Consider the following 26,815-nt stretch of genomic DNA (forward strand, 5'->3'; position numbering starts at 1 on the left):
TTTTTAGTGACATTGACAAATTAGTCAACTGTGACACCCGTCATAAAAATGGCTGCGCTCAGAGTATTTAGTCGTAATATACCGTATTTACGACAACAATTTTCAGCATTATTAGGAAACACTTCGCCATCAGTCAAATTTATTTGTGTTGTAGTTGTAATAGGCTATATTTTATCGTATTCCGATGATGTTGTGGACGTTCTTAGTGTTACGCCAGGATATTTGTTGCCACCTTCTTTTCAATTGTGGTCCACTTTCACATTCTGGTTTCTTGAAATACATTTGTGGGAGGTGATCATTGACATTGTGACGGTTGGATTATGTGGAAAGCTAATAGAACCCCTATGGGGCCAAATGGAGATGATGAAGTTCTTTTTTCTAACAAACATTGGAGTTGCATTCTTGACGACATTCTACTATCTGGTAATATATTCATGGACTCAGGACACATCTTTGCTGTTCGATATACACGTACACGGCCTTGCCGGTTATCTGGCAGCCGTGAGCGTCGCTGTGAAGCAGATAATGCCAGATCACTTGTTAATTAAAACACCATTAGGTATGAATATAAATACACTCAAACTTTACCAAAATTATATATTTATTAAACTTATAATTTAAATTTGTATAATTTGTAGGTAAACTAACAAATAGATCATTGCCTCTACTAATTCTCATAGCGGCTATATTACTCTGGGCTGTGGGTGAGTTAGAAGGCACTTATCCCTGTATGTGGGGCAGTGGGACTCTGTTATCATGGATATATCTGAGATTCTGGCAACGTCACAGCAGTGGTACCAGAGGAGACATGGCCGACAATTTTAGTTTTGATAAGTGAGTAAGACATTTTAATATTTAATTTTTTGTATTTTAAAGGACATCACTGGTCTAGTGGTGCTAGTGCAATATGGGTGCCAAAATAGGCGTTTATAAATTAGATCCCTGCTTGGAGTGGATATTTGAATTTCTAGTAGTTTGGGTGTCTGTACTTGTGGATCGTGAATGTTATGCATGCTAGTTATTGCTGTATGTATTAAGGACCTTACTGTATAATTTGTTTATATAAAAGTAAAAATATGTATATTGTTAGTATGCATAAATAAATAAATAAAATCTCCTCCCTGTGCCTGAGAAAGCTTATAAAGCTGTCAATACCGGTTGTTGTCATCGAAACCTAATAGTGATAGTCACTCAAAGTAGGGTACTATGTCTGACACTAACTATATCCCCCAACCTGCAGTGGAGTAGCACGGTTAATTAAGCTTTGCTTCTCCTACATTGAGAAAGAGCCTATGCCTAGCAGTAGGTGTTACAGGCTGTGAAGCACATCTTATATAATTACACATATATTGATAAGGACATACATATACAATGATAATTATAAGGAAAAACAACATTTTTCCCACTTATGTTTCAGTGTACATAGTATCAATTGTTATATATAAATAATCTTGACTGTTGACTGTCTTGGTACAAATATCCTTATATTAATAGTAATTACATATACTAATATTATATTTTAAAAAAAGTATCGCTAGGCTATTTACATTAAGAACCGTCATTTTGTAGTTAGATAGGTTAGGGTTATTTTTTTTTGTAACGAAAACGAAATTATGTTGATAAACTATCTGATTTGGAAGTTAAATAAGTTAGGCTTATTTATTTATTAATTTTTTTTTTTTTGTAACGATTTAATGCCGATAAGTGGTCAATTTTTGAGCTTAGATAATTCGACTTTTATTCTAAAGACTAACAAAAGTATTTTAAATAATGAATAAAAACATGACATGTTTTAAAATGTCGCTTATTGTTAAATTTGAATATTAAATGTATAATTATTACAATATTTAAAATTTTTGTTAAGATAAGAGGAAAGTGTTTTAAGAGATAAAAACTCGAAACACTTATTTGTAATCTTTATAGTAGATTTTCCATTTGCACATAAAATGATAGTCATCAGTTATTTTACTTATGTAGATAAAAATAAAATAATAATAAAAATGAGAACTAGATCTAATTTTATATAACCAGGATAAAACCTTGCAATATGCGTTCGTCTAATTTTGATTTCCCTATGCATAAAGTCTGAATTTACTATTTTATTAGAACAGTTTCATGAAATTAGACCTATATTACTCTACACTACACATTTTTCAATTTAAAATGTCAATATAATTATAAATACTAAATTACGACTGTATTATTATAGTATTTTTTCATTGACAAAACAATGTAAATATGGTATGGTGTACACCGTATTATATGTATATTAAAAACTAAGATACGTTAAGCACGCAAATAGTTGTCAATTTTTTGTATGAATCTTGTTATGTTTCCATATTTGCAGTTTCTTCCCGACAGTACTGCAACCTGTAGTGCGCGGTATTATTGGTCCGATACATCGTTGCTGTGTCCGTATAGGACTGTGTTCTCCTAGTCCAAGACGGGTTCATCTCGCTCTAAGCCCCCGCGGCGTTACAATATCCATGCCAGGAGTTGAACCACAGGATATGGAGCGGCGACGGTGAGACTTTAATATTCATTTTATAGAGTAAAATATAACCATACACATTAATATATGTCATATAATTTTTTAATGGAGCTATAAAACAGATAACTATCTCGGAGTAGCTTTTGTGACTTGAAGGATTATGTCAGATAAGCTATAAACATTTTGAATTTGTTTAGCATAATTATATAAAAAATTTATTAATCTTTTATTTACGTTGCGAACTTTATATTAGCGAGATTTCTTCGCGCCCGGGGCACATACCTTTTTAGCCCCCCATTCGAAAACCATAATAAACCATACCATAACCGTTGTTTTATAATTTTGAATATTAAAATTATTATTAACTATTTTAAAAAATATTTAAGAAATCTTATCTAAGAATTATCTTAGTAGTAACTTTAAGTCAAAACAAATCAACAACATACACTCATAACAAAGGAAATGTGTGCATATTTTGTAAGAAATAGAAATTAATAAAATTTTATGAAGTTTTATTAACACTAATAAATATTCATTATTTTATAAAGCCAAATCGCACTGAAAGCATTAAGTGAGAGATTATCCAAGACTTCCGAACAGACCAGACAAAAGAACTTATCGACAAAGGTTAATATGGAAGCAGTAAGGAAAATGCAATCACCCCATGTTATACCTCAGTTCCCTGCTGAAGAAGCCAGTCAGCCAACACCACAAGCAGAAGCGACTCTAGTCGATATAAGCACAGAACCTGTACCCCCAACGACTAAAACGTCATGATTGTAGTTTATATCTAAGACTGTTCACAGTTCAGTGTAGGAATCTAAGTTATGTGACCTCGGTTCAGGTATATTTATAGTTCCATCACAAATTATTTATGTGAAATGAAATAGAAGTAAAAAGAAACTTTTCAATAATTTCCTTGTAAAGTTTTGTGTTCAGTAGATAGATTAAATTCGTTGTTATCAAGGATATTGTTCAAAACTGTTACTATCTAAAGAATTCATACTACATTAAATTGATATTTCACACAATATATTTCTTTTAAAGTTATATGTAGCCATACTTAAAACTTGTCTATGATGAATCAATAGCTACATTTATTTAATAAACTTAACATTGATATACTTATAAGTTTTTAAGAAGAGTTCTATGTGGTTTTGGCAATCTTAGAACAATATGTAACAGATGAGAAAAGCAACCATACTTATTAAAATTACAAAAAATTGGGTGTAATTGGGTCATCTATTGATAATGCAGGTATGGTAAACCTATTTATGTATAGGGCTGCCATCCGTCCAGATTGCTCTGGATTCGTATTTATTAAAGTGTTTGAAAGCCATAATTTTAATTAGAGATATGCTCAGTGGAGTTGCTTCCATTATACTCTGTAATCTACAAAAAGCTTGACCTTTTAAGACATGACATTCACCTTTTCTTTTGTGTGGTCTATACGTTATTTTGTTGATATACCAAAATCCTCTTTTTGTCCCGATCTTCCCTTTTATTATACATAGTTTTCCTGGACAAATTTTCATTCAAGTGTCTAAATTTGGTCACCAGTTCTATGGTGTACTTGTTATGAATAACATGGTATACACACGTTTTTGAATAATGTATTTTTTTATTTACATTTATTTGTTAAACCTATTCCTTAAATGCTTGCTTGCCATATGTTACAAATTTTTCTCATTGGGCTCTATTATTTATAAACTCTGTCAAACATATTGTCGAATTTGCCTTTTCTATTTCATAGTTATATTTCTATTAATTCTAATAATGTATTAATCTTGTGTTTCTATAATCATAATCTATTGAACACGAATTGATTATTGTGTTGTAATTTTTCTCTATCAAAGAAAATCCAAATCTTCTATATACTAATACGTGAAGCAAAAAGTTTGTACCCCTTTTTACCAAAATTGCGCGGACGGAGGAGTTGAAATTTCGCACACTTATAATTTTTATAGAGGAGTGCAGAATGCTGATATTTGTTTAAAATTATACATAAACACACACACATACACACACTACCATACTACCTACATACCACATACCTACTCTATTGTTTATTATAGAAGTATAGTCTATGACAGCGGTACCTTAATAATGTTCAAACTTAATTTAAATTATAGATGGTCGAATTTCGACCACTGGGCTACCCACTAGTTATATAAAATTTATCTATAGTATAGAGATTGAGTTCAGTTTTAGGAAGCTATTGTTGGCTTCGGTCATATAAGTGATGGCAGCCCGAAAAATGTAACCCTCACCAAAAAGGCGGGAATTGCATAACTTATGTTAAGAATGATCTATTTTAAGGAGTTACATGTAATTAATAATGGTTAATTCGGTGTTATCCCATAACAATATAACATGTCCTGTGTAGTGTTACGAATTTTACGCGAATGTAAATGGACACTTAATGAATTACTATTTCATGACAAAGAATTTTATCAATAATGAATGTTTGAAAGAAAAATTGACTTTATTTGTGCAAGTAATAGATTTTACTTTACTGTAAATTTTTGGCACAAAACGGCAGGTTACTCAACGTGCATTAATTACTATTGATTAAAAATATTGTTTACATTTAAATTTTGTTCTTGCATTCCTATACTAATAATATGGATGTAAATAAAAGTATTTAATTTAATTTTTTCTTTCAATTCATTTCAATGGCATATTCGTATGGTACACCCATACTTCAACAGTTACGTATGGTGCAAAAGGATGTAATATTTTAGTGTTACGTATTTGTTATGCCTGCGGTGGCATTGAGTGAGTGAACTGTAAATAATTATTAATACGTATTGTTTAGTGTTAATAAATAATAATCCCATCAATAAACTAATATCTTTTATTTTCTTTTTCCTTGTAATAAAAACAATGCTCTTTACACTTTCACATGAATGTTTGAGTACATCTGATTTCAAATCTCAATATTATTACAATTTTTGTTTTAAGCTTGAAGTACGTAGAACAAAAATAACATGGTAAAAGTATTAGTATACAGAAACAGATGTTAGAAATTTGTATTGAATAACCAAAACCATGTAATATAACAGTTTGACTTATCGTTTGACAATAGATGAAAACGAAAATAAAAAAACGTAGTCCACTATTGAACATGTTATTAAACTGACATGCATTCGTTTAGAGCCATATAGTGGAGGCCATACATACTATAGCCGAAATTATACGTGAAAATATTTAAGCAGTAGTACATAGAGCTTAAACATTTGTATTAGCCATACAGGTGTTTGCCGTGGTTTGGGTGTTTGTGCAGTCCTTGTGGGTCTCCCCACCGTGCCTCGGACAGCACGTTAAGCCGTCGGTCCCGGTTGTTATCATGTACACCTGATAGCGATCGTTACTCATAGTAGGGAATATATCCGCCAACCCGCATTCGAGCAGAGTGGTGGATTAAGCTCTGATCCTTCTCCTACATGGGGAAAGAGGCCTATGCCCAGTAGTGGGATATTACAGGCTGAAGCATGTTATGTAGAGCTTATTACTACGACATTAAAATTAACATTGAAAAAAAAATTCGAAAAGACATGGGAAACTCGGCTATCTATAACAGACTTAAGAGGAAAGCCCAAAATCAAAAGGAGTTTGTATCATGTAGGTTACAGATTTGTTTGTAGCATATACGCGTACCTAATATGACAACAAAACGTCTTATGAAAATATCAGTGAAATCAAAAAAGTTGATATTGCTCTGAATGTAAATAGAAAAAAAAGAAAATGACGAAGTCGCAAAAGTCACAAATTACAAAAAGGGTCCAGAGGGGGTCAAAGGGTTTTGTAAAAAGCGGTTATTTTAATATTAAAAACAGACAGTCCAATTTTATTTATTTGTATAGATTATAACAACAACAATATTAAGCACTAGTATAATAATTCGTAAGTTCCAGATAACGTTTGTAAGTCTAGGGTTAAATGGAAGGATGCCAGTTTAATAATACGTTATATATAAACTGAATGTAAAATGAAAAAAATATATTTTTATATAGCACATAGCAACAAAAATCAGTTACGTTTTTTTACGACAGACTATGGTCGCAGTGAAAAATGTTTGTGTGACCATTTTCTTTCAATTAACATCATTTAAGTTTCTCATTAAATCGAGTTTATTCGAAGTATTTTAATTTCTTATAAATAATATATAGTTCATCCACTAATAGTGGTATAGTTTCAATCATTTTGGCGCGCGTCGTTACATCTGCCTCGAAATTTTATAAATACAGATTATTAATTAATTTAATCCGTATTCCAAATTCAAAATTATTTAAAAGAAAAGTTTTATTCCTTAACAGGAATCACTCCACGTCTTGCTCTAATAACGTCTAATTTACCACTGTCACAAACGAAAGCTGTGTATTTAAAAATATGAGCACACACGCGCGCCAATATCACTTTAATCGTATAATTGTCTGTACACATTTAATGCTACCGGTAGTAGTGATGTTGATTTTGTGGCCACTGTTGTACGGGAACGTTGGACTGTTGGTAGCCCCCATCTGGCCAACGGCTTGTTTCTGGCATAGGGTTCACTGGTGCTATGGGGACGGAGTTCGGCATTGGGGAGACACCTGCTACATTAGTTGTCATTGTTCCTGCTGAAATAAAATTTATTAATTAAGAAAATATATTACCTTTCGTTTTAGTGTTTGTAGGAAAAGATTTTTCAGAACCGTTCAGAATTTAAGCCTGTTATGTTATTAAAGTAATAATAAAGGGGGGCAATCATTAATATTTAAATAACTGTTTTGAAAGTCAAAACTGATTCAAGTAAAACACTAGCAGAAAGCAAAAGTCAGATGCTTCTGGGGTTTAAGTTAAAATTTTGTACTTTTTTCAAATAATAATTTTGAGAGGTCCATAATTGAAGTCTACAGGGTTTTTGAGTGACTAGTCTTATGGGGTATGAAAACTGATAGCAATCTACTAGCTGTCCAAGTCGAAATAATTCACAGATCTAGGTAAAATGAGGTTTTATATAGGAATTTGAAAACTTGATAATTTCATCAAATCATCGCACCAATGACTAGTCTAATAAATCTCTTACAATTAAGTATTACGTGATCCTAAATGTATTCAGTCCAAATCGGAAACTTCATTGAGTTCACAACAATTTTCATTCAGTTTATAAAAAATGCATTTAAGCTTTATTTTCGCATTATCTACAATTTTTTTAAAGGCTATGGTTAAGGACAATATTCCAAAAAAATCGCATGTATATTCGCGTTATTATTATTGTGAGTGCGTGCGTGCGTGCGTGCGTGCGTGCGTGCGTGCGTGCGTGCGTGCGTGCGTGCGTGCGTGCGTGCGTGCGTGTGCGTGCGTGCGTGTGTGTACTGACCGGGCGGTACGTAGGGCGCGGGCGGCGCGTAGGGCTGGTAGTAGGGTGGCGGCACAGACAAGGTGTGAGGCAGCACCGCACCGCTTAGTGGCGCCGGCACTGGCTGCGGCGTCTGCTGTAACAAACAATATATTTAACACACTGGCATACGTCACTATATCGACGGTATTGTATTTCAACCGTATTCCTGTATTAGTGTTTTATCAATCAAACATGATTTAGATTTTTTTTCCAGTTTGTTTCACTAGGGTGTTTATTTATATGGGTTATTAGATGTAAGTTATGTATAGTGCGCGATATAGTCATGAAAGGGAGTGGAGAGGGGGGGCTGCGATTGGATACAGATATCCCTCTCTCCGCCCATGACATGATTTAGATCAGGGCCATATAAAATTAAATAAATATCTTATAAGTATATAGCGGCCATCTATAATTACGTCACGTGTTAAGGGAGTAGGCGGTCGACGAAGCGTAACACTATGTAACAAGGGTTGGGGAGGGGTAAAAAAAATCGTAAAGTTCGTGTGAGATAGTTTGTAAATAATCCTCTATTCAATGATTTATACATCAAAAAATCAAAATCAAAATATTTATTTATTCAAGGACATTTGAAAACTATTTTTGATTTGTTATTTAACAAATTATAATTGACATTAGTCTTTTTTAAAAATAATTATGGTTAATGTGAAGTTATCATTGATTCACAATGACGATTATTCTGAGAAGTGTTGTCAAGTAAATGAGAAATAACAGTTATAATAAACCATCAATCATTAAACTTTGTGCGTTGCATGAAATAGTCACTAAGCTTACACAATTTTATCAGTAACTTTTATGCTCTCATACTGGAAGTGATTGCAGCAGACAATTATGAATTTAGTTATAAAAATTCTTGAGTTGATACCTTCAAATTCATTGTAACACCATTAATATTTCATTCATCACTTCAGCCTATAGCAGTCCACTGCTGGACATAGGCCTCCACAAGTTCGCGCCAAAAATAGCATGAACTCATGTGTGTTTCCCATAGTCACCACGCTGGGCAGGCGGGTTGGTGATCGCAGGGCTGGCTTTGTCGCACCGAAGACGCTGCTGTCCGTTTTCGGCCTGTGTGTTTCAAAGCCAGCTTTTGGATGATTATCCCGCCATTGGTCGACTTTTAAGTTCCAAGGTGGTAGTGGAACTGTGTTATCCCTTGGTCGCCTCTTACGACAGCCACGGAAAAGGCTAGGCTAGCTATATTCTTTACTGCCACACAGCTTATATTTCATTATGACATTACAATGATTAAGAAAATGTTAAAATGAACATTATGATGTTATTACTACTAAACACAGTAGAACTGTAAAACAAGTTCGGCTCCAATCGTTCTTTAAAGAAAAGATTTTTTTAAGCATTGAGACGATCACAGAATATTAATAATACATTACATTTTTAATGAAAAAATTATGTTTTAAAACTGAGTCAATAGTATTGAGGTGCCAAAAGTTTTATAAAATGTGTACCTGATAGTAATTGTAGTAATTATGAGACTCGGGTTGGTCATGTATTGGAACGGTGATGAGATTAGTGCGGGCTCCTCGAGGCCGTTCTGCTGTAGCGTGAGTTAGAGAATGTGCTCGGGGATCATTACTGCCTCCTGAAACCTAAACAAAAATAACAAGTTATATAAACAATTAAAATGTGAATTCTGAATATTAGAATCTAAAATTCTATTAGATATGTGTATTATAAAATAAAGTACAGCCTCCTTGGATGCGTGCAATAAATTTGTTTCCTTTTTAATACTGAAATTTTTAAATTCTATAATAATATAATGGATACTCCTAACTAGGCCTATGCTCAGCAGTGGAATATTGAATCAATCAATCAGTTAATAAATCAAAGCAATATTGAAGTTATTGTAAGAGAGAAGTAACCATAAAAGAAACGTTGACTGTTATTATAAATTCTAAATAATTGACCAATGGTGAGGTTATTACAAATATAAATATTCGACACCCCAAACAATACCCGGTTTAGATTTTATTCTGAATGAAATATAGGTAGAAAAGTAGGTTATATAAAATATTACCGATAAAGGTTTAACAATAGCAACGGAAGTCGGTGGTGGCTCTGGTTCCTGCTTGACTTCAGCACCAGAGGACACGTGTCTGTGATTGATATGTGCTTGCAGGTCTCTCTGGAAATTATCGTGTAATTACATTATAAAATTACACAAACCTGAATTAAATTACATAAGATACAAAGAAAATAGGTCAAAAGCAAGATCAAATTGAAAGAGATATTTACTGTCACAATAATTTTGTATGTTACTTTAATAACTACAATAATTTATAATTAACAATGAATATCGAATTTTCGATTTAAACAATAAGCCATAATTATATAGGAGTATTGTGATGTACATTTTGGTCTTTCTCCCGACATAAGTAATTTAATATGTTAAAAAAATAGGATGCTTCTAAAGTCGCACCCTACACTTACATTTATAAATAAATAAAATAGTGATACTTCCCATAAAACTTTTTATAGTCTCTTTTTAAAAAAAATCTTAATTTAATTTTACCTGAGACAGATATGTTCTCCGACAGCCTGTGTTGCCGTATCTTGTACCTGAATGAGTGCACATAAAAACAGTGCCAAGACCAGTTTGTTCTACTCGTAATACCTAAAATAAATGGAAAGAAATGTGTTTTAAAAATTTACTCTGAACAACATGGCACATTGTAGTAAGTAGACAAATATTCGTAATGAGATAACAATGACTCAACAGTCTTGCAACTGACTTTTTGAGCTTATGTTGTATGATTATTTTTGGACTTCCAACACAGGATTTCATACTACTAAGAGATGTGATAGAGAAATATTGTCATTTCTATGTATAAATACTATCTGAACCCCTCCCTTTTACCAACTTTCATTTTAGGATAAAACATACCAAAATATTATATATAGCCTTGCTCAGCAAATGAACTATGCTACACAAAAATCATTTTTCAATTCGAGTCAGTAATTTATGAGATAAGCACATTCAAACAAACAAACAATCTCATTACCATTTTTCTCTGATAGTGTACAATAAAGAGTATTTGTATTTGTATTTGTACCTTTATAATTTTAATATAGATTGTTTAATTATGTCAATGTTCTAACACCTTATGATAAATACCTTCTCTCTACATCGTGGACAATGTGTGTGATCTGCTCTTGCACAAGATAAGCAGAAAACATGTTTACAAGGTATCTGGAACAAAGAGTTTAAACATAATACCAATAAAGCAAAGAAATATTCCGTTAAATTTATTAATTCCAAACGCTTGATAAATAACATTTATGTATTACAAAACTTAAAATCACTTTTTGATTTAAATAGGACCTACTGCGATTATTACCTCCATCTTGCATTTGGGAATATCAAAATTATAATAGCAGTAAACCCTTTTAAATGTAAGTGCTAATATTGTAATATAAGTTTTTAAGCTTTCATGGTAAATGCCCCATTTGCTAAGATTATTGCCATTACAAATAAAACATATAAATCAATAAGTATCTGTACAATGTAAACATAAGATATAACATACCATCCTGCCATAGATAAGTATGGGTTTTGAGCAAATATCGCAACAATATATCATGGGGTTAAGCACTTTTTCCCCTATGAGCGTGGCTCGGTGACTCCAATCTAATCGCAACATTGGTTCTGGTGGTCCCCGCTGAAGTGTTGTGAACACAGGAGCTTCTAATTGAGATATATCTGATGGTACTTCCACTGAAAAAAATATTTTTAAATTACTAGGGTATCAAACAAGTATACAGCCTACTTGATGGTAAGCAGTTGCCATAATCTATTTACACCTGTAACACTAGAATCATTAGAAATTCATTGCTGTCCCTACCCCTGTCCCTCTCCAGGAGTTCTGGCCACCTTACTCACTACATGAATGCAACATTTCTTGAGAGCAGTGATTTTGGCTGTCAGTAATGCTGCTCCAGATTTTGAACAGGATACTCCTTGGTGAGCTCTACATATAAAACACCTTTAGTTGTTAACTTATTCATTATTATACAAGCTATGATACACACGTTGACTGACATTCACCGGTATTACCCTATCCCTTATACAAGTCAGAGCATATGTTAAAGAATATAATACTCCTAAATAAAAAGGCTCTTTAACACAAACAATTTACAATAAATTGCAGATATTTCAAAATGAGTGGAATTAAACTAACTTGTTTACTATATATGATGTACATAAAGTTGTGGAAATATACAGGTTTTATTTATTTTTATAACAAAGTTACATAAGGTACACATTTCACAATATTTAGATAATAATAGATTAAAGTTATCTATCCAATGGGGTTACAGCTTTATCAAATGTTTTGTTATTGTTTTTGATATTTTAATTTGAAGTTTACAGTTACAATAAACTATCTAATACTAATTGTTAACAAAGAACATACTTGTTTTTTTTTTACACATAGTTGATAAATTATCTACTAAACCAATTTCAATAATTGTTTATTCATATATTCAATAGTGCCAACAAAGCAAAAATGATTTTTAAAGAAATTCAAAACAACACAACAACAACTCTACATCCTAAAAGTAAGGTTACAATATTTATATGACGTTAATATGAAGAACATAACATTGTAGAATTAGTTAAAAATTTTACACATTCATCCTATTTTTATCTATCCCATACTATTAGTTTATCAAAAATACTGCTATTATTATAAGGTAAGGGACCATTAACTCTAGCAACTAAGATATATTTAATTCACATATTAATGTTAATTTCGAACTAACAAAATTAAAATATGACAAAGTTTTTAGGTAACCCCAACACACTTAAGTAATACTTTTTTTGGTATTAAAAATAAGATATACATACATTTAACCGGTTCTGCGGGTTCAGGTTCTTCTTTTACATCTTCCGGCACTGTTTCCTCTTGGTCTTGAGTGGTTTCCTCCACAGAACATTCTTCTTCATCAGACGACATCACTTTAGGCACTTTCTTGCCCCTGCCTCTACCTCTACCACGTCCCCTCCCTCGCCCACGACCACGACCTCTACCACGAGCATTTTTTTTCTCTCCATTCATTGAAAACTCTTTTTAACTACGAATAACTGGATGAATTGGAAGGCACAACTATATACGTTGACACATTGACAGTTCGTCGGCTGATATTTGTTAGTTCTCTATGAATTAGAATAATAAAATTATACTTAAAATTAATACAGATGTATAGATGTATAGATAAATTGAAAATAAAATTTTGTATTAGAGTTTCACACAATTTTTTATCATTAAAATCACTTTCTGATTAGGTATATATTTATATCATCACTACCATATCACTACCGCCATGTAAATGTCAAGAATCAAGGGGTGCGTTCCATTGAAGCCCCGCAACGCCATCGACCACGACCGCTAAAAGGCTGAAATTGCCATTCTACTAAGGCAATTATTTAAAAAATGCCGCGGGCGTTGTAAGTGAATTTTATAAGTAGAACGCATATTTGAGCGCTGTCAGATATCAGCTATGTGCTCGCAATGTTGCGGCATGGTAAAAACGTGGATTGGAGTAAAACTTAACTAAACATGGATTCCCGGACATTTATCGTTGTATTTTTGCCGAATCAAATGAGATATAACATTTACAATTTGACATTGACAGTTGTTTATTCAAATTTTTGCCACGTTTTGATGAAAGCCATCTCCGACCCATCTATATTTTGTGAGCGAAGTGGGTGCGATGTGTTTGCGAACAGTGACGTCATCTATGACGTTGAGCGATCGCTTGCGACGACCATGGGCGGTGAGCCTTTGGTGGAACGATAAAAAGAACGTTACAGTTGTTGCTGTCGCTTAGTGGAACGCACCCAATATCAAGTCATATAATCTACATTCTATCAAATTCTTCTTCAATTCTTCTATAATTCTTCAAAAAGCAAAAATTTTATTAATAATACATTGAAACAAATTTGTAATAAAATATATAATAAAAAACGGATTCGAAATTCATAACATTCCATAAATGACACGCAAGTACACTTCATTTTTTTTTAAAGAGTAACAGAAGAGTTTCGTAACGATTCTTCTTCTTCTTTGCCGAATGCGAATCTAAATTCTGAATCAGTGGATCAGCGGTAGCTTAACTTAAACTATAATTCATTAAAACAAATTTAATTGTTAAACATTTTTGATTTTCAGATAATTTTATTAAGAGATTTTCAGCGTCTTCGGTGCGACAAAGCCCGTACTGCGGTCACCAACCCGCCTGCCCAGCGTGGTGACTATGGGCAAAACACATGAGTTCACGTTATTTTTGGCGTGAACTTGTGGAGGCCTATGTCCAGCAGTGGACTGTATAGGCTGTAATGATGAAACATTTTTGAATATCATTAAAAATAGCATGGCGTCGTCTCCTGTCAAAGATTTTCATTGTAATATGAAACTTTGAATAGTTACGGGTTTCTGTAAAGAACTCACTATAGACGGCGCCACGATTCGCTTAAACCGAAAATAAAAATCATCATATCAAAAATTTCGATCTAACGAGTACATCGTTCCATAGCATAATTGGCTAGAGCGCCGACACGGTCAGTCGGAGACGCAGGTTCGATCCTCGCTGGAACGGTCAATTTTTGATATGATATTCAAAAATGTTTAGAATTTCTAATGTGTGCGTAACACAAAAATAAAATCGTACAAATTTAATTGTTATTGTATAAATTAAAAATTTGCTGTGTGATTACGGTATTAAGAATATATCCAGCCCCTCTCTTCCCATAGTTGTCGTAAGAAGCGACTAAGCCACTAAGGGATAGCACAAGTCCACTACCACCTTGGAACTTAAAAAGCTGACCGATAGCGGGATAACCATCTAACTGCTGGGTTTGGGGTACACAGGCCGCGGACGGGCAGCAGCGTCTTCGTTGCGACAAAGCCAACCCTGCCGTCATCAACCCGCCTGCCCAGCGTGGTGATTATGAGCAAAACACATGGGTTCACTCCATTTTTGGCGCAAACTTATGGAGACCTATGTCCAGCAGTGGACTGTATTAAACTGAAGTGATGATGAGTGATGATTTTAAAAAAGACAATACAAAAGTGGTTTGAAGCCTACTTGAATAAAATAATTTAGATTTCACTTTCGATTTAATTTTGATTGTAGATATTCTTTCATTATGTGTTTTTATGGTTCTCCTTAAAAAAATGACGAGCACGGCAAAGTAAATATACATAGTTTTCCAATTACAGCACTAACGCGTATTAACAGCTTAATGCTCGAAGTTGAATGTTTTAACACATAGATTTAACTTTCAACTACAGCACAGTAGATACATACTTCGTGACTATAGTGATGAATGAAAAATCTAAGTGATTTCTTGATTTAACAATTGGAAATGTATAGTTGTTGCAATTTGTTATCTTGTTTGTTAGATAAGATTAGGATATAACACGTTACCTCTGAGATAAGATTTCTACACATTATGTTTTACGAATTATTGTTTTTTATTAATTTATGCGTATAAGAAAATAAACATAGAAGTCTGAAAAGATATCGATTACGAATAATTCGATTAAATACAACCCTATGCTTACGATTATTTTTTACAAAGATATTTATTGTACAGTCTACTCTGGAAAATGTAACTGATAAACATAAACAGCTTGACTCGCCTATTGAATTACCTATTTAATCAATGTACTCTGTGCTTTAAATTTTCATATCTCTCACTCAAAGAGCAACACGGAGGGGAGTAGCCATGTACAGGCGTTCCCCTCTGTCAAGATATAAGGCCAAATGGCCATATGCAAACAATAAAACTAGTTGCAGCCGCACTGATCACTAGACTAAATCTAGTTGCGCGATTGAATCAACGTCCTTCAAAAATGCCAAATTGTTCTGTTTTTTGCTGCAAAAAAAAGATCTGCCACGTCAAATTTACTAAAATATGGCGTTACCTTTCATACGTAAGTATTTTTTAATCACATTATTACTTGTATACTTCTTTTAAACCTTTTTTAAACTTAAAAATTACAAATATTATCGTTCGTGTTGACTCGATTTGTTTACCAACACAGGCCGCTCGCCCGCATACAATATGCGGATCGGTCGAGCGACTGGTCGGAGTCTATTTCCGAGAAGTCACTGTCGCCGAGCGATAGTGTTGTTACCAGTTTGTTTATAGATGGTTATCGATAAAAAACAGCAAAGGCAAAAGAGGAGACAGACATTTTTAGATTTTGATTTATTTAAAATATTATATTGCTAGCTTTTTTTAATAAACATAGTTATATAATAAAATTGCATTAAATTAAATATAATACAGTACTCACGAGTATTAACACATTTTACTAGAATTCCTTAATGTGAACTTCCACCATAATGTTTTATATATAAATTTGGCAGGTTTTCTAAAAATCCAAATTTAAGGGATACATGGAAAAAATGGTAATAACAGATTAACCTGGACGCCCACAAAAATAGTGTAATTTGTTCAGATCATATCAATACCACTAACTTTCAAGTGTTGGCGAACAAAAGAAAGATTGGTCCAGGGCACGAAACCAACACTAACGCCACACTGTTTTTGTCCCGTAAGTTTTTTTTTTGTCTCATGTACAAGGTAATCAAGATATGGTTCACCTTAGTCATAATAGTGAAATGAAGCTTAGATTTATCAACTTTGAAAATTAACAATGTCCATCCTTTCAGAGTCATCAACAAATCATTAAATCTAGCAGATGACAAGCTATCATCTTATGATGCCATTAGTGTTACGCTCCCTACTCCCGATTCGTTGATATCACCGTGTACATCATCAACTCCTCAAAATGTGTGTTAACTTTAAATCGTTTATTGTAGACTAGCATTGTTTGGCACAACAACGTTGCACCAAACGTATTGTGACATAATTATAATAGTTAGACATAGGCTGTCGCGACACTTTTTAACTGACTTCCAAAAAGGGGAGGTTCTCAATTCGACTGTATTTTTTTATGTATGTTACTTCAGAACTTTTGACTGGGTGAACCGATTTTGATGATTTTTAATTTAACAGAAAGCTGATGTTTATCATGTAGTCGCGTTTAAATTTCATCGAGATCTGATAACAACTTTTTGAGTAACCTTTGATAACGCGTATATATTACGTATATTGTATTACTTGTCGATGTAATTAAAGTCAGTTTTGTTTTCGTTTGCGAGCAAATACAATTATTGTAGATAATGATGTGTTGTACAAAGTCCTACTACATTATATATTTCTATTATCATTAGTTTTTGCAGCGTACGCAATGTAAGGAATTTTTTAGGTTATTTTTTTTATCCCTTGGGTTACATTATTGGGGTTTTAGTAAGGATCCCTAATATTTTTGAAAATATAGTATAAGCTATGTCGCTCAAGGATAGTGTAGCTTCTTAACGGTGAAATAATTTTTTTAATCGGTCCAGTAGTTTCGGAGCCTTTTCAATGCTAACAAACAAACAATCAAATCTTTACTCTTTATAATCGTTTATTTTACATGAAGATGTTTGATTTGTAGTATATAATAAATTAAGCCTATTTTTATAATAATATCTTACCTTTGTATCACTTTAAAAACCTTATTTCCCTAACCGAGTACTTGAATTTATCGATAATGGATATCGACAGTTGTTACAACCATGGCTTTAAGAAACTTGTCAGTGTAGTTGCGGCGTGTCATTATACTGTAATGACACAGAATGTATCTATGTGTGTGTGTGTGTGTGTGTGTGTGTGTGTGAAAAATGTAAGTGTGATTTTAATTTAGTATGTGTGAGTTTCGTAGTGACAGACGATTATTTTTGTGTGGGAATTAGATAAAGTGTGCATGTGTGTAATTTCCCCCCGCAAAAAATGACAGACAGTTTTGTATCGGTAGCAGACGCAATGGCTACTCTACTCCGTGTTGCTCTAAGCTCTCACTTCACTACATTATACTGATTATAATATTATAATTATATCATAACTTATATGTACTTTATATACTAATTAATTAATATTTTCCTAATATATTTAAGTGTAAATGTTACTTCAGAGGGTTTTCGGATACACTTTAGCGGTACGTATACGATACATTTTTTACGTACATAAATGTTCTAAATTTATAGTATAACTATTAATAAAATTGTAAATTTATTACATATTTATCCCTTGCAGTTGAGACTAGCTACTATAAGTTTCAAAGGTGTAGTAGCTTGCGGAGGAAGTCAATGTAATTATAATACGACAAACAAAATGAACTATTTAACGCAATCCGAAGCAGCGGCTCTTGACCAGGAGTTGTTTAATGAGTATAAATTCAGTGTAGATCAGCTTATGGAATTAGCTGGTTTAAGTGTAGCAACAGCTGTGGCGCGTGTATTCCCATCTACTACGTAAGTTGGAAACATCAAAAACGATGAAAATTGATGTATATTTGAAGACGCGTTGACGCAGAGATCAGAGCATTGACTGTTGCGGTGGCGGTCGCTGGTTCTATTCACGCTCATGAAGACATTTGGAAAGACAATATACATGTCTTTCAAAATCTGGGTATTTGTCTTTGCGTCATGTGTTTGCTGGACCTTGGAACAAGAGTAAACCCCCTATGAAATGCTGTTGAATGTAAAGTGTTCTAACTTACTCCGAGTGTTAGTAATAACACTTGAGTTTATGTTAACACTTAGGTATAAAATTAAGATGGATAATATTGTTGTATAATTAATAACATAGAGGTCAGAGGTACTCTTATAATAATAATAATTTATTTGCGAAAGTGATAGTAAATTTAATTGTATCATAATCATCAATTTTTATACAAAAATAATAACATATTTACAGGCACAAATCGGCATTAATTATTTGTGGACCGGGCAACAATGGTGGTGATGGACTCGTAGCAGCTCGACACATGACTCTCTTTGGTTATAACGTAGATGTTTATTATCCAAAACGCACACCAAATCCCTTGTATAAAAATTTGCTTCTGCAATGTGACAAGTTCGGAGTGAATGTTCTAGAGACATTGCCCCCTTCGGAGGAGTTGAAAAATCATTACCAAGTCCTTGTGGATGCATTATTTGGGTTTAGTTTTAAACCGCCTGTAAGGGAAGCATTGAAACCAGCATTAGATGCCTTAATTAACGCCGAATTACCTGTTTGTAGGTAAGTTGTAAACAAAAACTGCAAATTGAGTAAATTTTCATTCTGCCTTTTATAAACTCCTAGAATTCTGCGTGTGTCTTCACTTGCGAGGATCAAATCATTTTGGTGACTCTGTTTTCTCCTTTTAAATTAGCCAGTCACTCGTTCAGAACATAGCAGTTTCCTGATAAAAGAATTTAAAAATCAGTTTAGTAATTTTTGATATAAATAAACAATAAGCTATATATATATATAATACTAATCTATCTGCCCTTACTTTTAAAAAAACTTGCCATGGGAGTGTTCGTAATTTTTTTTTTACACCACGATGAGTTAATATTGATTAAAAGTAAAAATCTTCAAAAATTTTAGGGAAAAAAATACATTTGATTAATTTTTATAAGAAAAATTGAAAGCATTTTGGAATTTTTAATGATTGTGGTAGATAGTAATGCTATTCAGGTTGCCTATAAAGAAAAAAACACAGAACTATTTAAAAATTTGTGGTTACGTTAGTGAAAATTATCATTCTAAATTTTTGAAGAATTTCGTTTTTTTGTAACTTAAAAAAATGAGATATTTTTTTCTTTTGTTTTTCCAAGTAGACATGGGCAGGTCTATCCTCCGGTCTCGGCTTATTGTTGAATTTTGGACAACCTGTATATATTTATATTTTTATATTTTTTTATCTCTTTCAGTGTGGACATTCCTAGTGGTTGGGATGTAGAAAAAGGTCCAGACTCAGAAAATTCTCTTAAACCAAATCTACTTATTTCACTTTCAGCACCTAAGCTGTGTGCTAAACCTGAAATACTTAAAAATGCTAAGCATTATCTAGGAGGAAGATTTTTACCTCCAGGTATCATAGAAAAATACAAGCTTAAACTACCAGAATATCCAGAACAAAGTCAAGTTGTTGAGTTATAATTTGTCTGTTAAAAATTGTAAATAAATAATGTTATTACAAATTTGTTTCAATTTTTTTTTATTTATTTATTCAAATTGTGGCATACTTTTGATTTGCTTTTAAATATAATAAAGTAAGGGTGTGTGACGATTGTGTCTCGTAAGTTAATATTGTATACTGTATAGCCTAAACAAACTAACAAAAACCAGACTTTCAATTAGTGCATTATTAAAGGATAATGCCCATATAAGTAATATATATATATATATATATATATATATATTTCATAAACCCTAATATACATACGTCACGGATAAAGCTTTTTTGCCTTTCATGATTATACAACTATATACTACGAGTACTATGATAGACTACGATAATATACGATATACTACGATTTATAAAAATCTTTTCATGAATTTTAACATTCTTTTTCAAAAAAAATCTTTAAAAACAAGATTGATCATGATTTCCAAACGATTGAAAAGATCAATTGATCAAGAGATATGACCACAGAGTACTTTGTATAGTTTGTATACCTATCATGGAGCATTTCTCTATGCTCCATGATATTATATACCTATATTCATAGATCAAGTAAAAAAAGGTAGATAACGCACCTAGAACAGAAAACTGAAGCCACTTTTTTAAAGATGTGTGAGTGAGTGAAGTGTTGACACCTTTTAAAAAAAGTCCCTAAAATTTTTATTAAACAATTAATTTAATATAGGTAAAATGGGTATGTGAAAATAAAAACATGTTTATAGTTTTAAATAAATTTACTAAAAATAAAACAAAAAATCGGTAGAATAATAAAAAAATATATTCGTAAGATAATCGTATGAATGGACACTTTCTATCCCCTCTGTTTATTTGTTTTCAGTTTGCAGTCGGTTTTTTTTAACTATTTTTCTTAAACCTAGAATCCTTTATGTTGTATAAGTTTTTTAAATTTTTGTCGCTTAGAACTCAGAGTCATCGTCATTGTTTGCATTTTACTAATATGATGTAGTCTTATGTTCAAATATTTTTCAATCACTAATCGTATTAAATTGACTTTATGCGCATGGCCAGCATAATCGTGGTCATTTTCTCAGTCTTACAGCCGCTACCCATTCACCTCTTATTAAAATATTCGTTGGAAACCTAAAACCATGAAATTTGATAGTAAAATATGGGTACCTAGTTTACTCAAAAATTGTAAAAAGTTAAAACATAAAACAAACGAGTTAATAATTCATAAATATATTTTGATTTTTTTATTTTCAATTTATGTAACATAAAATAACACGAGAAAAAAACAATAATTATGTCTACTTTTTACTTAATTATTTTTCTGATTGCGTACAATTTACTTACCCACATTTTGGGGTATTGAAAAAAAGAACTACTGGCAACACTCCCGTGGTACGTCATTTCGTGACATTGAAATTATAAGTTCCGAATAACCTCAATATTATTTTGGAATAACAATAAATTTAAAGTTTTATATGTACTTACGTGTGAAACGATATTCCTTCAGATTTTTTGTTTACTTTGGTATTGTTTTTGCACCATTTAATCACACAAGACGGCATTTTATAAGCAAAGTTACTGTATGAAGTCTCGTGACATACTAACGAAAATGAGCGTAGTTTGATGCATATGTGTGCGTGAGCGCGTGTATTTACTTGAAGGAGCCGAGTTTTGTGGCTTCACTAACAACAAAGGCCGCGCATTATCTACTTTTTTTTACTATATCTATGCCTATATTATATGTTAGAGTATTAAAAATATGGATCAATTATCAAAACATTTATTTTAAGGTTTAGCAACACTATCATTTTAATATCAGTAAAATCGTTTAATTGCCAGGCCTTTGATAGCTCGTTTGTCATGGCAACACAGTTGACACTTAAGAGGGGAATGGACGTTGACGGGGAATTATTTTATTTTAGCTTTGGCGGTGGTAGATTAAAAGCAGAGAGAATATATACTGACTACGGATCAGACGTAAAAGGCGGTCTCGATACTACTTAGTGGCGTTAAGTACTGATGTCTTAATTAATAAACTTTATAATAGTGCATATTGAGTTTTTCTAACAGTCAGAAGTGACAAAGTTAATCTACGTGCCCGATGCTGCGGTCTCCTCGATCTTGGATGTTAAGGTCAGATCTTAAAGTGTTATTTGACTTTCATGTGGCTACTTTAACATTTGCCGCCTCAAAATCGATATCGAACCAAAGCGAGGAAAATTCTACTAGCGAGCTACTGCGAAGTCCTTCAAAATTTAAATTGCTCCTGATTATCTCATTCGCATATCTCATATGCAGAAGGTACGCGAGCGGTAAACAACAAACTGCACACATGTTTTTGGAAGTTTAGTGAAAGTGATCTATATAATACCTGAACTATAATAATCAGGTCAGCGTTGGTGTTCTTTTTTTAATTTACAAGTGAAAACTATTTAAGCTGTTATTTGTTGTTATTATTTTTTATTTTTTCTTTTGAAGTACCTACACGTAGACTACGCGATGTGTTTCGAAATATAAATGTACAATTATCGTTGATCTTTGTTTTTAAACTGTTATTATTAATCTTATATGACTTTTTTATTATTAATTTAAACTACATAGCTATTGGTGTGTTTATATATCTTAATTGAGGTTCCATGTACCTACTTATTGCCGCTGTTTCCGGATTTACTGCCGGTGTCTATTAAAACTGTGTTTAATATTGTGATAGTATATACGAGTATATTTAGTTTTGTTATATATATAAAATTTTGTATTTATTGTTCCTAAGTATATCTTGAATCATTTACTCATTGCATCACTAGTGGAGATAATGGGAAAATCTAAGCGAAAACGGCGGGAATCGAGCGTAGATAGTACTTCTACAGATTCTAGTTTTAGTGATAGTGACGATTATGAACGTAGGTCACGACGTAGAACGAAACGTAATCGAGGTCGTAAGCATAGCCATAAAAGACATGGTAAAAAACAAGCGCATACTGAGCGTCGCAGACATAAATCTCTCAGTAGGAATGTTAACCGGGGGTCGACTAAAACTCCCCCGTTGACATCGCCGATTCGATTAAATAGGTTAAATATACCCATTGCAGTTAATGATCAAACTGATCTTTGTTTGTCGAACAATAACAGCGCAACAAATAATGTTACTAGATTAAATAACCCTAACAGTAATTCTGCGCCAGTAACTTCAAATTTTTGGGCTCAAAACAATTTTCCGGTGGCGTTCAGTGTTGTTCCAGAATTTGACCCTAGTGAAAATAGTCAAACAATAGAAAATTGGATAAACAAGGTTAACGAATGTGCGCAGATTTATTCTTGGAATGACCGCCAAATATGTCATTATGCTCTTCCTAAATTAAGTGGTTTAGCCAAAAAGTGGTATCAGGGCTTATCCTCAGTCCTATATAATTGGGATGAGTGGACACAAAAATTAAAATTAGCATTTCCCTCAAACGAAAACTACGGTGATTTATTAACAACAATGCTAAAACTTAGGTGTAGGTTTGGCCAACCTCTAGAACATTATTACTATGACAAAATTGCGCTTATAAATAAATGTGAGATAACTGGTAAAAAGGCAGTCGGTTGCCTTATACATGGTATCGATGACAAGTTTGTACGAATGGGGGCAGGTGCCTGTATGTTTGAGGAACCAGAACAGGTCCTTAACTACTTGCGCATGGTATCTCAACATGAAACCAACACGCCATCCATCAATAATCGCAACCGGAATAGTCATCAACAATCCAGACAGTTTAATAAGGTAGCAAATGAACAAATTAAAGGCAATAATAGCACAGATACAGTTAGATGTTTCAATTGTAATGAAATGGGACATATAAGTTTAAAATGTAATAAACTAATAAAGAGGTGTAACTTTTGTTTAAAATTAGGCCACGAAACTAAAGATTGTCGCAAGAACAGTAATAATACTGGCGAAGCTAATAAAAACAATAGTTCGACGGAACGAACTAAGAGTGTCATGCGTATTACCAATAGTGAGTCCGATAATGCAAAATTTTACAAAGACGTCAAAGTGGGTGATATAACATTGCGAGGATACGTTGACCTAGGTAGTAAGTGTACTCTTATACGAGAATCTGACGCAAAACTCTTGCATGATACTTGGGCTACTGATAACTTACCAATTTTGCAGGGTTTTGGCAATTCTTCTGTAAAACCAATTGGTAAAGTAGTAGTCACTTTACAAATAGGCGCCGTTAAGGCTGAAACGGAAATTCTAGTCGTAGAAAATCATTATTTAAAAACATCAATTCTGGTTGGGCAGTCATTTACGGAAAAACCTAATGTAATACTTTTGAAAACAAATGATGATTTAGTTTTTATACAAACCCCAGATGTGACCAATAGTGATTTAAAAATTAAAGTGTATGCAGAAAGTGATTACGTTATTGAACCAAAAACTACTATGCCCATTGATGTCACTACAAATAGTAAATACTCGGAAGGGCTATTTGTTCAATATAATCTTCGAACTTTACCTAACAACGAATATATTGTTCTACCAGGTATATTTCAGTTCAAAGCAGGTAAAGGGTATCTAATGCTAGCCAACTTGTCACTTAATGATTTAAAAATTACTAAAGGAGCTTTGTTAGCTCGGGGACAGCAACACCACGAAATAAATAAAGAATATGTAGGTATAACTACAGAAACCAAACAGTATGAACCTTTACCTTTAGCGGATGTAAAAATAAGTACAATAGTGACCGAGGATCAGAAACAAAAATTGTTTAAATTAATCGAAAAATACAGAGATTGCTTTGCAATGAATTTAGGAGAATTAGGTAAAACAAATCTAACTGAAATGGAAATCAACCTAACTGACAATAGACCTGTAGTATATAATCCATATAGAGTTTCCCAGAGTGAACGTGAATACCTAAATAAGATTATAGAAGATTTACTCTCCAATGGTATCATACGTGAAAGTACTTCTGATTATTCAAGTCCAGTTATTTTAGTCAGTAAGAAAAATGGCGATAAAGCGAGCCTTAAATAGAAAGACACTTAAAGATAAATATCCTTTGCCTCGCATTGAGGATCAATTAGATAGGTTAGGGGGTAATCAATTCTTTACAAGCCTTGATCTAACATCAGGGTATTATAACCAGGTGCCCATGTGTGAAAACAGTAAACGGTATACTGCATTTGCAACACCGGATGGTTTGTTTGAGTTTGAGAGAATGCCATTCGGGCTTGCTAATGCACCTAGCGTTTTTCAGCGTATCATTAACTCTATGCTGAAAGGTAAACAAAACCTAGCATTAGCATATATGGATGATCTTTTAGTGACATCACAAACAATAGAAGAAGGCTTAGACAAGTTGGAAAGAGTTTTTCAATTGTTAAGATCAGCTCAACTTAAGTTAAATATAAAAAAGTGCGATTTCTTTCAGACTCGAATAAACTATTTGGGGTATGAGATCAGTGCCGACGGTATACGCCCTGGGGTAGCTAAAATTCAGGCGGTAATTGATTTTCCCATACCTAAAAACGTTCACGAGGTTCGACAGTTTGTTGGGCTCACTAGCTATTTCCGACGCTTTATTCACAATTTTTCAGTGATAGCAAAACCTCTGACGAATCTTACAAAAAGGAATGCTGTGTGGTGTTTTGATGAGCCACAGATAAAGGCTTTCAATGAATTAAAATCTAAATTAACCACCAGACCCGTTTTAGCATTATATGATCCCCAGACCGAATTAGAAATTCATACAGATGCTAGTAAAATCGGTATAGGCGCCATATTAATGCAACGTATAAATTTAGAGACTTTCCACCCTATAGCATATTACAGTCGTCAGACCACATCAGACGAAAGCAAACTACACTCGTATGAGTTAGAGACTCTGGCAGTAGTTTGTGCTTTAATTCGATTCAGAGTCTATGTTTTAGGAAAAGTAAAGTTGTTACGGACTGTGCCGCTATACGTAGCACAATGACTAAAAAGGATTTGATTCCTAGAGTAGCTCGCTGGTACTTAACTATGCAAGAATACGATTTCACAGTAGAGCATAGAGATGGGTCTAAAATGAGTCACGTTGATGCCTTATCGCGCAATCCCAGTACGTCTGAATCGAAGGTCGTGGTAGACGTTGTCGATGTTTTAGCAATAGATGATGACGCGTGGCTGAGTACAGTGCAGGAACAGGACTCAGAGATACAAAGAATAATTAGCATCCTAAATGATCCAGACACTAAAGATATAGTCGATATTCATAAGAACTATACAATAAAAAATGATCGTTTATATAGAGTAGTAATTGATAAAAATAATGAAGTCAATTTAAAGTGGGTAGTTCCGAAATCGGTAAGATGGCAGGTAGTTCGTATGAATCACGACGATGTTGGTCATTTCGGTTTTGAAAAAACTTACTGTAGAGTTAATCAAATTTATTGGTTTAAGAAAATGCGACGATTTATTAAAAAGTATTGCAATTCTTGCTTAAGCTGCGCACATAACAAACTACCGGCCGGTGCTAAAGAAGGGGAGCTCCATCCTATACCTAAAATTAGCAAACCATTTGATACGCTCCACACTGACCATTGCGGTCCATTTCCTATAAGTAAAAAGAAAAATTGTCACATTTTAGTAATCATTGATGCCTTTACGAAATTTATATACATAAAACCAGTTAAAAATACTAAGAGTAGCACCACTATTCAAGTATTTACAGAATATTTCTCGCTTTTTGGAGTACCACGCCGTATAATATCAGATCGTGGTACAAGTTTCACTAGCAAAGAGTTTTCAAACTTTATTAATGGTAGAGGTATCAAGCATATTTTGAATGCTGTTGCCTCTCCCAGGGCAAATGGCCAGGTTGAAAGGTACAACCG

General features: G+C 33.1%; 3 protein-coding genes across 3 annotated transcripts; 2 read left to right on the plus strand and 1 right to left on the minus strand.

Moving 5' to 3' along the window:
* Positions 1-3,522, plus strand: LOC123654417 (transmembrane protein 115). Its single transcript, XM_045590325.1, has 4 exons — positions 1-559; positions 639-834; positions 2,348-2,524; positions 3,040-3,522. The coding sequence occupies exons 1-4, from the start codon at positions 49-51 to the stop codon at positions 3,266-3,268; spliced, it is 1,113 nt and encodes a 370-aa protein (XP_045446281.1). The 5' UTR covers positions 1-48; the 3' UTR covers positions 3,269-3,522.
* Positions 3,523-6,312: 2,790 nt separating this feature from the next.
* Positions 6,313-13,124, minus strand: LOC123654675 (E3 ubiquitin-protein ligase Hakai). The gene is made up of 8 exons (XM_045590566.1): positions 12,760-13,124; positions 11,441-11,628; positions 11,029-11,103; positions 10,426-10,527; positions 9,931-10,038; positions 9,362-9,502; positions 7,857-7,968; positions 6,313-7,113 (listed from the first exon to the last, which is right to left on the minus strand). The coding sequence occupies exons 1-8, from the start codon at positions 12,968-12,970 to the stop codon at positions 6,944-6,946; spliced, it is 1,107 nt and encodes a 368-aa protein (XP_045446522.1). The 5' UTR covers positions 12,971-13,124; the 3' UTR covers positions 6,313-6,943.
* Positions 13,125-17,867: 4,743 nt separating this feature from the next.
* On the plus strand, positions 17,868-19,997 carry LOC123654676 (NAD(P)H-hydrate epimerase). The gene is made up of 4 exons (XM_045590567.1): positions 17,868-17,965; positions 18,064-18,281; positions 18,727-19,050; positions 19,728-19,997. The coding sequence occupies exons 1-4, from the start codon at positions 17,930-17,932 to the stop codon at positions 19,954-19,956; spliced, it is 807 nt and encodes a 268-aa protein (XP_045446523.1). The 5' UTR covers positions 17,868-17,929; the 3' UTR covers positions 19,957-19,997.
* Positions 19,998-26,815: the final 6,818 nt, after the last annotated feature.

The sequence above is a fragment of the Melitaea cinxia genome, chromosome 6 (genome assembly GCF_905220565.1).
Source record: "Melitaea cinxia chromosome 6, ilMelCinx1.1, whole genome shotgun sequence".
Taxonomy (NCBI): Eukaryota; Metazoa; Arthropoda; class Insecta; order Lepidoptera; family Nymphalidae; genus Melitaea; species Melitaea cinxia.

Coding starts and splice junctions, on each gene's coding strand:
- LOC123654417 (XM_045590325.1), top strand. CDS start 49: ATGGCTGCGCTCAGAGTATTTAGTCGTAATATACCGTATTTACGACAA. Junction 835..2,347: donor GACAATTTTAGTTTTGATAA/GTGAGTAAGACA, acceptor CCATATTTGCAG/TTTCTTCCCGACAGTACTGC. Junction 2,525..3,039: donor CAGGATATGGAGCGGCGACG/GTGAGACTTTAA, acceptor TATTTTATAAAG/CCAAATCGCACTGAAAGCAT.
- LOC123654675 (XM_045590566.1), bottom strand. CDS start 12,970: ATGAATGGAGAGAAAAAAAATGCTCGTGGTAGAGGTCGTGGTCGTGGG. Junction 11,104..11,440: donor TACTTATCTATGGCAGGATG/GTATGTTATATC, acceptor TCTTTGTTCCAG/ATACCTTGTAAACATGTTTT. Junction 10,528..11,028: donor GTCCACGATGTAGAGAGAAG/GTATTTATCATA, acceptor CATTTATTTTAG/GTATTACGAGTAGAACAAAC.
- LOC123654676 (XM_045590567.1), top strand. CDS start 17,930: ATGTTACTTCAGAGGGTTTTCGGATACACTTTAGCG. Junction 18,282..18,726: donor CGTGTATTCCCATCTACTAC/GTAAGTTGGAAA, acceptor ACATATTTACAG/GCACAAATCGGCATTAATTA. Junction 19,051..19,727: donor GCCGAATTACCTGTTTGTAG/GTAAGTTGTAAA, acceptor TATCTCTTTCAG/TGTGGACATTCCTAGTGGTT.